We start from the raw sequence: 17829 nt of genomic DNA, 5'->3' as shown, positions 1-17829 counted from the left end.
CATAAAATTTCATGAGAAAAGGTCGAAATTCTTAACAAAATCAGTTTTAAAAGAGAAATGTTCACAAAAGACTAATTATCGATAACCACTCGAAAAGGCAATATTTCGGTTATAATGAACGCAACTCAAAACAAGCGTAATCGAAACAAACAAATACGCAGCTGATCAATTTTACCAAATCCCGAGCTGAGAAGACAGACTTGAGAGTTTGGCAAATGTGGTTGAAACCACCTATTTTTGTACTCATATATGACAAGTGCGCGCTTAAATGTCTACCTGAATAGTAACAAACTTTTCGCAACGGATAGTTCACCCATCTTTTAGTGTTTAATGAAGTGCATATTGTAACAATTGCGGTGAATTTAGGGATGAAATTTTATTTTTCATCACAATTACCCGGGTCGAGAAAAAATCCGAAAAAAATGTAAGTTAAGCGGTGAAAAATTGGTTTTGTACTGCAAATTTCATACATAATTTTCCGGTGAAATGCGTTGAATGCGGTGAAATTATGTAAGTTCACTGCTAGAGTAAGTGGTGAACTTACAAAAATTCACTACATTTCACCGCTTTCTACATGTTTCCGTCCTTGCACGCATTCGCATCTCTCACCTCCTGCATGCCTACCACTTTTTCTTCCAAAGCGCCATTTCACTAAAATCTAGCATAATTGTTTTGAATTTAAATCAAATTCACCCTACTTTTTGTAAAACATAAGCGTTGAACTTTTGTAAGATTAGCGGTGAAATTAGGAATATTAGCGTTGAAATATGGTGATTTTTTGTAAATTCACTGCTTACTCTAGCGGTGAAGTTACATAATTTCATCGCTTAAAAAAGTTTCAAAAAGATGTGTGATGATTCGTGGGTAAATTTTCCGTGCGTCTTTTAATAAATGTATCTTAACTTCTATGAACAAAAGACAATTTGAAGCGTTTTGTAAGCGTTGAATTCATGTTATTTCACCACTAAGTTAAGCAGTGAATTTATTTAACTTCGACGCATTCACTATTACTGTTCTTGCACAATTTTAACACTTTTTTCCAAGCGGTGAGTTTATGTAAGTTCACCACTAAATTAAGCGGTGAATTTGTGTAATTTCCTCGCTTTCACCGCTTATCTTACATAATTTGGACACTTTTTCAAAGCGGTGAATTTATGTAATTTCACCGCTACCAGGCGATACAGGTTTTTTGACCGCATTCACCGCCTTATTTATGTAATTTCACCGCATTCACCGCTTATCTTACAAAATTTCCCGCATTCACCGCTTATCTTACATAGTTTTGCGTTGAATGGCGGTGACACCTCACCTCAACCCGGGCGGTGATTGAGTTGCAAGTCTGTGGTCGTATGATGTAGGTGTCACTTTTGCAGGTGCTGGATTGAATCCTACGCAGATACATTCAGTTGGATTCTAGAGGTTCCTCTGATTGTCTGTATCTCCGTCAATCTCCTCCTCCTCATCAGTGTACTGAGAGTGTTGATCCCCAAACTCAATGCTGCCACCACTTCCACTTCCGCTGCAGCTTCTTCCGCCTCCAGATCCACTGCGGGACATGATGTTGCAATGTAAGAGAATAAATTAAGAAAAAGAAAAAAGGACCACTGAGTTTTCACAAAACGTTTGTTTAAAAGCACAGCTTTTTCAAAACAAATCTCATATAATGATGATAATATTGACCTGACTGGCTAATGACTTTTTTCAAAATATTACAGGAAGCTACCTCTTATGTATGTTATGTTTTATGACAGAAATCCTGCAAAGATTTTGCTGTTCCTGGCGGTACTGGTATATTGTGTGAAGTTTCACAGTCGAGAATTAATTGTCTCTTCTCGTGGGTCAAGCAAAAGTCTTTCCGAAGTCTTCTCGATGTCCAAAACATGCCATTCCATTAAAGCCCGAGTGGTTGACAAGTGACACTAAAGTTATCTGACATCTAGATTGATACTATTGTTGTGTGTTGTTTTGTTTTAGAAAGAGTGCGAAGGCTATTCTGTTCTTGTCTCCTCTGTTTGGAGTGCACACCATTGTGACTCTGTGGATGCCAGAGGAGGAAACAGTAGCACATACTGTACTAGGAATCATACAGGCACTCCTCCAGTCATCACAGGTATGTGCTGGAAAATGCTTGTACCGCTTGTATATCGTTTCATCTTTCACAAAGCTGCTCGTTTAATTCCATAAAAAAGTCACGTAATGTGCTTAGGATCATTTCCGTTTGTGCCCCCCCCCAGCTCAGTGAGTGCATATTAATAGCACTCCCCATATTTAAAAATAACGAATTACTCTATAAGGGGGGACACAAACTTACGGGGGGAATGAACGGAAAAGATTCTATGCTTAATTTTGTCTTCGTAAAGTTTTTACAGCGATGTTTTCAATTGGCAGTGCGAGTACTTCTGTATATATACCCGGACCTAACGCCAAGTCAATTTCAGTACTGGACAAGTCTAAATCCAAGTCTTATTTCATTACTGATTCAGAACCATGATCATGTCACTTTTAACACTTGGCAGTCTAAATCCAAGTCTGGGCTGAGACTTGGCAAGTCTAATCCAAGTCTGATTTTAAACTTGGCAAGTCTAAATCCAAGTCTGATTTTAGACCTGGAAAGTCTAATCTAAGTCTGATTTTAGACTTGGCAAGTCTAAATCCAAGTCTGATTTTAGACTTGACAATTGAAAAAAAACGTCAAAAATAGCCGAAAAAGACGTCAAAAATAGACGAAAAAAAACGTCTAAAATAGCCGGGGAAACGTCAAAAATAGCCAAAAAAACGTCACAAATAGCCGGGAAACGTAAGAAATAGCCGAAAAAAACATCAAAAAGAGCCGATAAAAACGTATAAAATAGCGGGGAAAAGTCAAAAAAAGCCGAAAAAAACGTCAAAAATAGCCGAAAAAAAACGTCAAAAATAGCCGGGGAAACGTCAAAAATAGCAGAAAAAACACCTAAAATAGCCGGAGAAACGTCAAAAATAGCCGAAAAAAAACGGCAAAAATAGCCGGGGAAACGTACACACAAGGTACCTCGGGCTCAATCGTTAATAACTCTACGAAATTGATACCAATCAAGCTCACACATATATTGTTTGTTAGAGCAGATACTAGACTTACTCATATCAAAAAATCATCCCGATCGAATCAATCAAAAAAGTTAATAACGATGGGCCATCGGGCATACCTCAGATTTTCCGGTGTCACAACGCCAGATCTTTAATAACTCCATCAATTTTGGGTCAAATTAAACGGGACATAACTCATTGAGACCGCTATTATCTAAGCTTTAAAACTATATATGGCACATTAAATTTGGATCACTGGTTGATGAGAAATTGGGTGGTGAGGACCGTGTAGTTTGACCATATTAATATAGCCGAAATGCCCGTATGCCACCCAATATGCCACCAAAATATGCCATTGTAGGCCCGTGCCCATGCCCATGGCATGCCTTGTATGCCCAGGATACACTGATACAATAATAAACTAACAGAAGGCAGGATTGACTCTTGTTGCAATCAGTACACCGGCTCTATCATATGCCCATTTTCGTCCCCATTTTGACCCATATTTCGTGACAGGTTCCCACTATCATCAACCAGGTTTCCACAACTTTGTAAAACTGGGCCCCTTGACAGCGTGGGAACCCTCACAGTCTTCTTCATAACTTTTCCTCGATTCGAATACCCAGACATTTCAAGATCTGAATTATATATATATATATATATATATATATATATATATATATATATATATATATAGGTCGATTTTCGGCTAAAATTCGGCTCGAAATGGCTGAAAAATGGCTGAAAACGGCTCAGAAACACCTGAAAACGGACCAATTTTGTCTCATTTGACCTTCCCTTGGCATCAGTTGGCACCAGTTGGCATCAGTTTTCAGGGGCCCCGATAAAGTGCATAAAAAGTAATGCAAAAATCGAGGCACGTTGCGAAATTTTTTTGAATTCAAAAATTTCACTCGAAATTTTTTGAAAAGTTGGTTCTGACTTGGGAATCAACTTCCAAGTGTTATCAAAGTCTTGGTTAAGACTTGCCATACTTGTTAGACTTGTATTTAGACTTGCCCAGTACTGTGAAGCTAAATAAGACTTGGATTTAGACTTGACTAGTACTGATATAGACTTGGAGTTCGGTCCGGGTAACGAAACCTTCAAAATGTTTCCCTTATTTATCATGCTTCACCTGTTTTAACCTGTGTATCCCTAAATAATCTTTGATTTGTTTCCAAGAGTTAAACAAAACTTGATACAAATCATGAAATATCTAAGATCTTGCAGCAATTGACAAAACTTTAAGTTAATTTAATGTTTTGAGCACCATATGCATTAAAAACAGCGTCAAAGAAAAACACAAGAAACAAGATTTACAGATCAGTAGAAGGTTAAGAGAGAGCCAGCTGATGTAAAATGTACATGGGATAAAATATGAGCTTAACATAGCCCTTGTTGAGAATATATTAAGAAACAGTGAGATAATTGCTGTGACAAAAAAAAAATTTTCCGTAACGTGCCATAGTATTTATACTGGTAATAAGGATTAATTTTAAATATTCACAAAAAACTGTTGTAACAATTTTGGCCAATAGGCGCTCAATATGATAAAGAAGAGCTTAGGTATTATTTGTTGATCGTTAAACAGCTTTTTACATTTTGAAGACTTTTCATGATTACAAAATTAAAATTAATCACATTGTAATCAAAGTCAGTCAATTAAGAAACTGCAGAACTGTTGATTAACTTGAGCACCAATTGCGTCCAGTCACTGCTAGGCTCAATATTGCAAGTGATAAGCTATATTACATTGAGCACCAGAATTTCAATGCACACAATTTTTCCCACTGAAAGACATAAAAGGTAACTTTTGAAACAATTTTTTATGCAATAAACTCATATACTGGATCTGTATTTACTGCCCTACATATTGGTTTTTTCTTCGTTATAGCATCATTTTGCAGTTGTTTATCAAAACAGATTCATTGCGTTCAAACTTCTAAATTAAGGAACGCCTTTTTAAGTGTAGGCCAATGTTACTATCAAGAAATGATTCTGCCCAAAATGAATGCTGAAAATTATCATACATATGGTGCTTTGCAAAAACGATCTCTCATTTTTATATGATTTTTTTTGAGAAATGATGAAAATTTGAGTGAAAATGATCACAAAAAGCATTGAAATTTCGGCAGATTGTTAAAAATAACATTGATGTTTTTTTGAAGTAAATTGGAGAAATGATTTGTTCGCATAACTCAGAGATTTAGTTGATACCGAATGTCACCAGATGAAAACTCATAAAATTATTAAAATGAAGGTTTGTATGTTTTGGTTTGTTTTGGAAAATTAAAATCAGTAAAGACAACAACTGTTAAATTTTCCGCGAATGTCTTTCTTAGCTCCTGCAACCATCCGGGACTGTTTGAGTAAATTGTATTTAAGAACAGCAACAACCAAAGCCTCCAAAAAATATTATTTTCCTTCGCATAATTTTAAGTTTTCTTTTAAGTTTTAGTTACGCCATAGTTGTCGTACATGCCATATTTATACTGTGGTTAGTATCTGTTGCATTTTTCAGCTTTGCTGAGCAATTTGACCTAACTCTCTCTTTGGTTTTTATTTTCATAGCCAGTCCAATTATTGCGTGCGTTGAATTGCTCAATTTTAGTATCTTTTTGGCATTGGAAACGGTAAAATAATAACTACTTGTGGAATTTTATGAAACTTCTTCACAATTGTTTGAGGAATCGGTTTCCTTTTATTCGCATATTTTTTTATTGTGCTGAGTCGTTTTGATGATAACTAATTCAAAAAGTTATATCTGAAAGATACTTCTGTTTGTTTTAGGGTTTTGTAGTTGCAATCGTCTTCTGCTTCGGTAATAGCGAGGTAAGAACACTTTTACCCTTTCTCTCATTCTCGTATTTTGCTATCAAAATCACGAATTAATATCTGCGCGCTTCATTTGTAACTAAATGGTGCTTAAAAAGTTCCTATTTTTGACAACTAATATCTCGCCTTTTGATCTTAATGAAATATCCCTCTTTATGTTTATTATTTATTGGGGAATTATTTCTGGAGGCAAGAAACCTAAGTTGTATTTTCCATAACAATGGGCAAGAAGAACCCGCTGAAATATTGAGCTTAGGGTCATTTAGTCTAATTCTAAGTTGTTTTGTAGTTACTGGAGTCGAGTCTCTCTGAGTAGTAGTTTCTGATAAATATTTGCACCGACACATCTGATTTGATTCAATTGTTATGTCCGCATATCATGACAAAAATAAATTGCGTATAAACAATTGTAGTTTACTATTACCAGCATAAAATAGGCGCGATTGGTATCGTACATGAACAAGAGTCTAAACATGCATAAACTTTCTGCGTTTCGTGGCAAAATACCATGTTTCTGAGTTTACTTCGCGGACAATAAGAGTGACAATACTTTGTCACTGAATACCCTTACTGTCTAAGAAATCAACACAATCTCTTAACCATGATCTTAAAAGACGATTGTGAAACATTGTGACAAACTAATGTAAATTGGCTGCTCAATGTGAAATGGGTTGAACGACAGCAAAAACCAAAAAAGGAAGCTCGTTAATGTGCGTGTGCACATGATGTTCCGACCCGAGCTCATCTACATTTTTGACTTAATTGTCAACCAAATGAAGAGATAACAAAAATAGATGTTTGAGTTTAAAAAATCGTTACATAAAATAAATACTAATTGAATTACACAATGCCATGTCTCATTACAGTGCCAACAAGATCTGCCATCAAAAAGACTACGGGAAAAAAACAAACTACAAAATACGAAAAAACAAAAAATTGACGGTGAAAGCTCAGTATCTTAATTTAGTAACAACGTCAAAATGCAGTCAGATAAAACCTTATTTAGACAAATTTACTTTTTCCTGGCTATACAGCAGATGGAAATTTTCCTTATTGGGACTAGCTAACAAAACGAAAAAGAGAAGAAATAATGAGGCGAAACTCAAAAATTAATCAACATTTTTTAAACCAAGAAATTTGAAAAGTCATTAGCTTTTAACAAAATAATTCTTGATAAATTTACTAAAAAGTCATTACCAAACCAATAGGTCCTGTCTTTGGTTCTTTGGCTAGACAATGCCATAGAAACGGACTAAAGATGTAGAAAACTCAAAAAATTACAAACGATTTGCGAAAACACAAATTATTGATACCATTAAAATCATTAACTATTATATGAAAATTATGTATTTTAACTTAATTGTTTTTTAATTCTGAATCAACTGAAGGATTTATACTGAAAGATTAAATAAGTTCACTTGAGCCACAATTGAAAAGCATTGGGTTCTGCTATTGCGCGAATGTGCTGAAAGAAGAGAAAAAGAAACACAAAAAATGACAACTCAAGAAACATTTATGCAAACGCATTTTGTCGAAAAAACAAAAATATCAACGACGACATAGCATCAGTAGAAGTTATATTATTTGAAATACAAGGAATTGGATGGGACAATGATGATGAGAATAAGTTACAAGTTGACGAAAAGAACAACAAAAACTGAAAAGTTTGAAAAAAATGTGCAATTGTATAATATCATAAACTTTAAGACTATTCGCTATAAACTGACTGCTTCGGCTAACACCATTCACTCAATCCTCAAAAACAAGCTTATGAGACCGGTCAGCATTTTACGGCTACCTGAAGAACAAAAAACAGGCAAAAACAATAAAATAAAAAAAATGAGCGAGAGAAAGGTCGAGCGCATTAAAAAACGAGGGTAATTTAGTACAAATTTTTCCGTTTTCATTTTGGTTCCATCCGCGACGGGATTTTTGTTTAACAATATGACTTCAGAAAGACAACAAACATGAACAAATACATTAGAGGCACGAAGTTTTTGAGAAAGCTCGTAGTATCAACGCCATTAATTTCAATAGCTTTCAACAGAAGCCAATAAATACGATAAATTATGCCTCGATAGGACGAATAGCATGTTTGTCATTCATAAATTATCAGTAGGACTTCATAACAATTCATTTACTATGAACAAAACAACCAATAAATTCAAAATCCAAAAATTCAGTAGAAAAGTGCGAGAAGAAATTTTGAAGCCATCTAAACCATAAGCTTTTCACTGAAAGCCTAATCCGTGATCCACTGAACGTCGTATTTAGGCCAATGGGATCTATTTTTGAGCAGATATTGCGATAAGATTTCAAAAGGATACAGAATTACCAAAAAATGTCCAAAAAGTAAAAAAAGGAAACATATTGAAAACTCGTGCTTCGAAGTCATAACACCAATAGTTAGGAGATAAATCGCTAACTAATTACATTTTGGTTGAAGAAGAAAGTAAGGGGCTCTTGTCATTACTGAGACTGACTTTAAGTTCACGAAAATGAGTTTAAGATTGGTTTACGTTCAATCTTATTTTTAAATTATTTTTTAATGTCTTAACAGCCATTAAATTCAATGGCTTTCAGTTTAATTTTAAAGTCTTAACAGCCATTAAATTCAATGGCTTTCCACGGAAGTCAATAATTACGGTCGGATATACCCCGACGATAAGATAGGGAGGTTTATCAAGCATAGGAAATCAATAAGACATCACAATAAGTCTTATGACGATGAAAATAACAGCAAAACCAGCAAAAAAAATTCAGTAGAATAGTCCGAGAAGAAAGTGTCGAAGCCATTTAAACCATTATCTTTTCTCTGAAAACTTTATCAATGAAATAGCTTAAGCTCTCCTTTAAGCCAATGGGAGCAATCAATATTAGGACAATGTGATAAGATTTCAAAAAGGAAACAATAATACAAAAATATTCAAAAATTAAAAATAAAATTTGAAATCTCTTGCCATTGAAGTCATATAACCAATAGTTAGGAGATAAACCGCCAACTGGCTTAGTTTTGGTTGCAGTAGGAAGGAAGGGAGTCCAGCTATCACTAGTTTGAATTACAGTTCGCTAAATTAAGATTATGATTTGTTAATATTAAAAAACAATTTTCAAACATTTATTTTTAAAGTCTTAACAGCCATTAGTTGTCCACTCAAAGCACTAGATAGGTTCACCTACTGCTCCTTACAAAACCTATTGCAAGTTAAGTCAATGAGTCTATGCCATAAGATTCCAAAAATTTAAAAAAATCTCAAAATTAAAATCAAAATTTCATTTAAAATCACGAAAACTCAGAGTCGAAGCCAAAAAAAACGAGCAATTCCTTGAAAAGGAATTTTTATTCATTGGGCTTCATTTGACAGTAAATGAGGGTGTTGTTATCGGAACCTCGATTTGAAAAATGACTAGTCTCCAGATGACACAAAAAACAAAAAAAAAATTGAAAAGATTTCTTAAAAAAAGAGCTCTCAAATAAAATTCGATTTTTTTGATAGTGAATTTCCCCATGAGAGCAGATTTAGTGTTTTTTTGTCTTCTTTAGTCTATTAGGAACACAAAATTGTTTGATTTTGTGGCGTGAAATGTAATTTTGAAATACTATTTATATAGAAAATAGCCTAATTTGAAGAAAAATTACACTAAAAGTGAACAAAGTCATACCCAATATCCCTTGTTCACCCAAAAGTTCAATATTTCATAACTCCTCAAAAAAAACAAACTAAATTCAAAGAAAATCTTTTGATATTCGAGATCTACGCTAGACAAGCTTTTTAATGATACCACTCACATTTTTCTACGATGAATATATCGGTCGGCCAAAATTGTCTGAACAAAAAAACCATTTGAGTATATAGTTCCTCCCCCCACAAGTGGGGTCGGAACAATTGTTCTTCTGCACTGCTTAACACTGTTTCCAATACAAAATCACTACTTAAGGCTGCCAAAGCTCGCCAAGTCACCAGAGGCACAGAGGCCATATCATTTTTTTTGTATGAGTCTGATGTGCAACGGAACAAAAGTGGATTATAATTTCAATAGCTTTCGACAGAAGCCAATAAATACGATAAATTAAGCCTCGATGGGACGACAAGCATGTTTGCCATTCATATTTTATCAGTAGGGCTTCATAACAATTCATTTACAATGAACAAAACAATCAATACATTCAAAATCCAAAAATTCAGTAGAAAAGAGCGAGAAGAAATTTCGAAGCCATCTAAACCATAAGCTTTTCTCTGAAAGCCTAATCCGTGATCCATTGAACGTCGTATTTAGGCCAATGGAGTCTATTTTTAATGAGATATTGCGATAAGATTTCAAAAGGAAACAGAATTACCAAAAAAATATCCAAACAATAAAAAAAATATATTGAAAACTCGTGCATCGAAGTCATAACACCAATAGTTAGAAGATAAAACCGCTAACTAATTACATTTTGGTTGAAAAAGAAAGTAAGGGGCTCTTGTCATTACTGAGACTGACTTAAAGTTCACGAAAATGAGTTTAAGGTTGGTTTACGTTCAATCTTATTTTTAAATTATTTTTTAATGTCTTAACAGCCATTAAATTCAATGGCTTTCAGTTTAATTTTAAAGTCTTAACAGCCATTAAATTCAATGGCTTTCCACGGAAGTCAATAATTACGGTCGGATATACCCCGACGATAAGATAGGGAGGTTTATCAAGCATAGGAAATCAATAAGACATCACAATAAGTCTTATGACGATGAAAATAACAGCAAAACCAGCAAAAAAAATTCAGTAGAATAGTTCGAGAAGAAAGTGTCGAAGCCAATTAAACCATTATCTTTTTTCTGAAAACTTTATCAATGAACCACTTAAGCTCTTCTTTAAGCCAATGGGAGCTATCAATATTAGGACAATGTGATAAGATTTCAAAAAGGAAACAATAATACAAAAATATTCAAAAATTAAAAATAAAATTTGAAATCTCTTGCCATTGAAGTCATATAACCAATAATTAGGAGATAAACAGCCAACTGGCTTAGTTTTGGTTACAGTAGGAAGGAAGGGAGTCCAGCTATCACTAGTTTGACTTACAGTTCGCTAAATTAAGATTATGATTTGTTAAAATTAAAAAACAATTTTCAAACATTTATTTTTAAAGACTTAACAGCCATTAGTTGTCCACTCAAAGCACTAGATAGGTTCACCTACTGCTCCTTACAAAACCTATTGCAAGTTAAGTCAATGAGTCTATGCCATAAGATTCCAAAAATTTAAAAAAATCTCAAAATTAAAATCAAAATTTCATTTAAAATCACGAAAAATCAGAGTCGAAGCCAAAAAAACGAGCAATTCCTTGAAAAGGAATTTTTATTCATTGGGCTTCATTTGACAGTAAATGAGGGTGTCATTATCGGAACCTCGATTTGAAAAATGACTAGTCTCCAGATGACACAAAAAACAAAAAAAAATTGAAAAGATTTCTTAAAAAAAGAGCTCTCAAATAAAATTCGATTTTTTTGATAGTGAATTTCCCCATGAGAGCAGATTTAGTGTTTTTTTGTCACCTTTAGTCTATTAGGAACACAAAATTGTTTGATTTTGTGGCGTGAAATGTAATTTTGAAATACTATTTATATAGAAAATAGCCTAATTTGAAGAAAAATTACACTAAAAGTGAACAAAGTCATACCCAATATCCCTTGTTCACCCAAAAGTTCAATATTTCATAACTCTTCAAAAAAAACAAACTAAATTCAAAGAAAATCTTTTGATATTCGAGATCTACGCTAGACAAGCTTTTTAATGATACAACTCACATTTTTCTACGATGAATATATCGGTCGGCCAAAATTGTCTGAACAAAAAAACCATTTGAGTATATAGTTCCTCCCCCCACAAGTGGGGTCGGAACAATTGTTCTTCTGCACTGCTTAACACTGTTTCCAATACAAAATCACTACTTAAGGCTGCCACAGCTTGCCAAATCACCAGAGGCACAGAGGCCATATCATTTTTTTTGTATGAGTCTGATGTGCATCGGAACAAAAGTGGATTTTATTTCTTAAAAACCAACATAGAGCTCTATGATTATATTATGTTTTGTACATTTAGATTTTGATCCGATGTGTGTTGAAAACACTGACCTCATTCTTATCGCAAATACTGTAGCATAAATAATTTTTTTTGCTTACATCTCTGTCAACTATATAGCTGAATTACGAAACTTTACAATAAAAGTAAGTTATCCTATCATTTCATTTTTACGGATAATACTGAATTATTTTGTTTTATAGATGGTAATATAACAATAGCAAAAAAAATAGGTCCGCCAAAAGCGTTTACTGCATTTTCATGGTTTTTCTGGTGCCTACATAGGTCAAATTAGATGAAGTTTCATGAAACTACACTAAATTAAATTAAAACATTGGCATATAAATAAACAAAAAACAATATAATTTAACCTCGAACTCTTAGATTTACAAATAAAAAAACAGTTTTTTTTCCAGGAAATTTGAATATTTTGTTGCAACTGTATGTTCAGGAAGTAATGTGTTAGGATAAAAAGGCTGAAATGCGCTGAACGCATAAGATAAATGAGCTCAAGATCCGAAAAGGTATGAACAACGTGAGGGATGGCATTGACGGAATTTGGGGAGTCTAAACGACACAGGATATCCTATATCGGTTTCTTTATAAACTGGCCTTTTCTTGAAAAAATTCTTCTTTTTTCTCTGCTTTTATAACACATCTTATGTCTATTTGACAAAAAATACGTATTCAAAACTCCTATTTGCGTTTTTCTTTTTTTGAAAATTTTGAATTAACGTCTTGCCGTTAAAAAATATATAATTGAAAATGTACGTTGGTAAAATTATCTTCAAACGGCTATTCCTTCTTCCTCTGGATAAACATTAGCGACGTAGAAAGCGTTTTATATTATTCACTAATGCTTATGAAGTTTTTTAATGAGGTTAACAGTTCTCATTTTGTAATAGATGTGATTTAGGTCTTCTGGTTAATTTCATTGGCTAAAAAATGAAACTAGTTCGTGGAATAAGAAAAAAGAAAAAAGATCAATGAACACAACAAAAAAGCATTATTTCAACGTACAGTGGAGAAATTTTGCCTTAAAAGCTACAAAATCATGATATCTCCAATACATAATAAAAATTGATTTATTGATTTAAAACTGCAATTGCTTTGTTTCATATTAAAGCTGTAAAAAATACCATACACAGATGTTGTCATTTTTTTCCAATTTTTATCGGTCATTTTCTATTTTGATGATCCACGAGCAAACATCTAACTAATTCAACCAAAAATATTTAGTTTTAAAACTTATATAAGATTTCTATTGAATAATGAAGATCTTTTTGATACAGATGCATCAGTTGACCGTGAAAATCAGATTCATCACTCGTTTGGATTTCACCAATTGCTTACGTAATGGACATTAAAATTGCAGAATTTTTGATTGCAAAGATTTGCCAGAAAACGTTATTTATCAATTTAGTCAAACCTTATAAATTAGTAAATTTACAACTGACGAAAAAAATTATAAAGATATAATGTTTAAACCAAAACAATTGTACATAAATTACAGTAAAGATTATGGTCGTTAAATGATATTTTAAAATAGTGACTATTAGTAATTTATATAATCAATACTCATCTCAGATAATAAACCTAAAACATTTTGTATAACAGAAACTTGTACTTGTTTGAATTTTGAAAAAAAAGCTAAAACAAAATTGGACCAATTTGGAAGAAACAAATAGAAAATTTTAAGTATTGCTTATTTTTTGACAGTATTGCTCAATGCACAGGAACATATTTTCAAGCATCTTTCTCTATTGCCTGGACGTTGAAAGATCTTGCAAGATAGTTATATAACCTCGCCTGGAGGTCTAAAAGTGGACGATACGAGTTCGTTTGATTTCATTGTCTTTCTTCAAAAAAATTCACAAATAGAATCAATGCATACATTTGGGATCATAAAAGGCAACCACTTTAAGGACAACACTAACAGGTGTCTTATACCTTTTGCATCAGAAAAGCTAATGGATGCAAGGGTTACAAATTTTTTCTGTTTTCTCGAAAGAATTTTGCTAATTAAATGAAGTACAAAGTGTCAAATTTACAATATGAATCAATGAGCAATGACCGTGAAAGAAAAAAATAAAAAAATTTTAATAATCGTACTAAGTGAGTCATATATGATTTGTGGTAATCATATTAATTAATATATCGTTTATGGAATCTTAGCAAACCTACAGATTAATGGTTCTTAGTAAACATGAAAAGATTAAAAAACGTTTGCGGGAACAAAAAAAAATGTGAAAAAGTTTTTGAGCTTATATAACAAGTATACGATTAGCAATTTTTATTTGGATCTTTGAAAAATTTACGTGCACAAAAATCTATATTCTGAATAATGTGGTCAGGCAGTTCAAAAAATTTTTTGTCTCAGAAAAGAGAGAAATTTTTTAACAAAAGTAAGTATTAACAAAAACTTATTCTCTCTGTTCTATATAAGATGAGTTTGAAATACATCATTGCGTCTGCACAGTATAGTTGTTCTGCTATATTGAAATGATAGTTGGGTACTGGTATCACCCAATAACCAAAAACAAGATTCAAAGACAAATGTTCTCATCTTTAATCACAACATAGAAATTTTTGTTTAGTTTTTCTTGAGGAGGAGTGCTTCTTGGGAGAGCTGTTAAAGCAATTGCAATGTAGACTAAATTGCATCACCAATTGTGAAAGGATACATTGTTGATGTAACTGAATCAACACTGTAAGCAATCTTAGCAACGATAGAAATATCATATATGGTTCTTATGATTCAAACAAAGTGTTTATAGGGTCCTTGCTAGCCATTAAATGGTCGTGTCAGATTCTTTCTAATTACTGTAAGTTTCATACCGGGGAAATATTACATGGGTCGAATATGTCACCGCCATATAACGCAAAATTATGTAAGATATGTGGTGAATGCGAGAAATTTTTCAAGATAAGCGGTGAATGCGGTGAAATTACATAAATCAGGCGGTGAATGCGGTGAAAAACAATTATCGCTTGTTAGCGGTGAAATTACATAATCTCACAGCTGATTTTAGCGGTGAATTTTCATAATTTCAGCGCTCTGAAAAAAGCGTCCAAATTATATGAGGTAAGCAGTGATTGCGATGAAATTACTTAAATTCACCGCTAGATTTAGTGGTGAAATTACATAAATTCTTCTCTTAGAAATAAGTGTTAAAATAGTGTGAGATCAGCAGTGAATGCGGTGAAATTAATGGGGAGTAATGAAAGAATTGTAAGATTTAAGCCCCCCCTTAAAATTACCCCTTAATCCTTTTGACACTTTTTCTAAGCGGTGAATTTATATAATTTTACCACTAGAGTAAGCGGCTAACTTACAAAAAATCACCACATTTCACCGCTAAAATATGTAATTTCACCGCTAAAAATCGCGCAAATCTTACAAAAATTCACCGCGCATGTTTTACAAAAGGTAGAGTTGATTTGATTTATAATCAAAACAAAATTACTAGAAATTAGTGAGAGATTGCGCAGTGGAAGAAGAAGTACATGAAATGGAGGGGAGGTGCATGAAATGGAGCAGGAGGTGAGAGGATCGAACCCTTGTAAGAGCGGTGAAATGCTGTGACTTTTTGTAAGTTCACCGCTTACTATAGCGGTGAAATTACATAACTTCACCGCATTTCACCGCAAAATTATGTGCGAAATTTGCGGTGAAAAAAAATTTTTTCACCGCTTTTCTTACATATTTTTCCGGTTTTTCCTCGACCCGGGTATTATTCGTTTATAATTCATTGATCCATTCACATAGAAGCTATCTTTTTCTGTTCTCCAGGTTCGAAATGAGCTGAAGGCCACATTCACCATGACCACTTCCATGCGAAGACGCCGTTCTACTGATGTGAGTAAAAATATTTTAGAAAATTATACAGCAATTTAATATCAGTTTGCGTGTCGATCGTAAAAAAATCTGGAACAATCTAACTAATTAACTCAACTGTAACTACCAACTAGTAATAAAACCAAAGCCGCCCCCAAATATGAGCATTCCCGATTAACCAGCATATGAAACTAACTTAGTAGATATAGAAATAACACTTCAATGTACATTTGTCATAGCAGCGACATTTGATATCAGGTTCGGCATTGTCGAAGCATTTAAGTTTTCAATCTCACTGGGGTAATATTTAGCTTGTTTTTGCTTGTTGTTCACCGTACAAATATCGAAAAACGTACAAATATCACCGTACAAATATCGAGTCATCAACAACAATTTAATGAGTTTTCGCGATATGATGTCGCTGCTTTTATATAATGTACAAATGTGGGCTCCTTCCCCCTCCAACATGATTGACACTCTTATTTGGTTGGCTCTAAAAAATAAGTTCCGAAATTAAAGCTAGCTTCGGATTAACACATCAATTGTTTCATGACTCGAAGATAAATCAAAATTTGTGCAGAAACATTTGCTGCCTTGATAAAAGAAGATCAAGATATTGCTATTATTGAGAAATTCACCAGATTTTCTTCACAACGAAATCAATCAACGTTGTCAATGTTGCAATTTGAAAAAAATTTTACTAGGAAAAGAGGAGGGGAAGTTCCCATTTTTGTTTATTATTGTTTACTAACCTGGCACATTTTATCCCAGCAAGAACTGATACTCTGTTGTTCATTTTGTTTTATTTTGCCGATTTAGACTACTACCATGGGCCCTCTTAGCATTATGGGCTCAAAACGGTTTGTAATTATTCATAACTAAACGGAGCAGCTCATAAACCCACATTGTCAATTTACACACCCACTAGACTATAAGTAGAGTATAATGACGATGAAATTTTTGAACTTCTTAATAGAGAGTAAAGTTGATGCAATTACACATTGAATCGAAACTTGATAGAACTTAATGAGGCATGCATGATCTTGACATCTCTTGCAAAACTTGAAACATATTGCCAAAAAGAACTTGACAAAATCTTGATAAATCTTGAAAACATTTTTAATCAATTATGATTGCTGCTCGTTGTACCTCGTCCCCGGAAACGAAATTAAAAATCTCCTGTGAACTTAAAAAAACAAAGTGAGAGTAAAACGGATCAGTCACAGTTTTCAGGCTACAAGATCTGAAAGTTAAGATTATACTGTAGATAACCCAAAAAATAGATGCCAGATAACCTCTCTTGGAACTCAAAGCAAAATAAATCTGTGTTTATTTCGGCTTCATGTCATTTTGTTTCAAGTCAATCTCAACTTTTTTTTGATGGTGGAAAAAATGAGAAAACATTGCAATTGTGAATCTCTAAAATCTATCAAGGTGTATCAAATTTCTGTTCACTGGCTGAAGAACAGCAAAAGAAAACGAAGAAATGCTATTCAGGAGAGTTGAAACTGTTCATAAAAATAAATGATTTAATAGGACAGTTTTGATACCCTAATTTGATTTAACAAATCATATCTTTTACCTTGTCCAAAGACTTTTTGGCAGATTTTCTTATACCGTCCAATATTTTCCTAAATTTTTCCACGATTTGACTTCGTATGAATTTTCAAAACATAGCACCTGATTAGTATTGAAGTGTTTACTGGAGTTGAAAATAAATCTTAGAAGCATAATTTGTTTTGGAAAGGAACAATTTGGGCTAAAAATTGCATATATATCCCAAATTCGATTAAAAAGCTTGTTGTTTTACTCAAGAAGCATTATTTTATTGTGCATGGCCCTATGAAACAACGTGGCTTAACTTAGCAGAAATGGCAAAAATGTCCCTCTCGCGTTTCGCTTTCCTCAAATTTGCAATTCGTTACTTAATTGAGATGATATAAAATCAAAACAGTCTCAAAAATGTAAACGAGAGCTAATTTTAAACGAGCAAAGATCTGATGAATTGTGAAGATCAATCAGCTCAT

The 17829-nt window shown here is 33.3% G+C and overlaps 1 protein-coding gene across 1 annotated transcript; it reads left to right on the top strand.

Moving 5' to 3' along the window:
* Window positions 1-1373: 1373 nt before the first annotated feature.
* On the top strand, window positions 1374-16713 carry LOC142354981 (diuretic hormone receptor-like; the record flags this gene model as incomplete). The annotated part of the gene is made up of 5 exons (XM_075407301.1): window positions 1374-1568; window positions 1975-2110; window positions 5857-5898; window positions 15758-15823; window positions 16622-16713. Coding segments are annotated over 5 exons (502 nt in total), but the record flags the coding sequence as incomplete, so codon positions are not given.
* Window positions 16714-17829: the final 1116 nt, after the last annotated feature.

Source organism: Convolutriloba macropyga, unplaced genomic scaffold (assembly GCF_964194025.1).
Source record: "Convolutriloba macropyga unplaced genomic scaffold, txConMacr16.3 SCAFFOLD_5248, whole genome shotgun sequence".
NCBI lineage: Eukaryota > Metazoa > Xenacoelomorpha > Acoela > Convolutidae > Convolutriloba > Convolutriloba macropyga.
The sequence above is the reverse complement of the archived record's forward strand: the minus strand, read 5'-3'. Positions and strand labels throughout refer to the sequence as shown.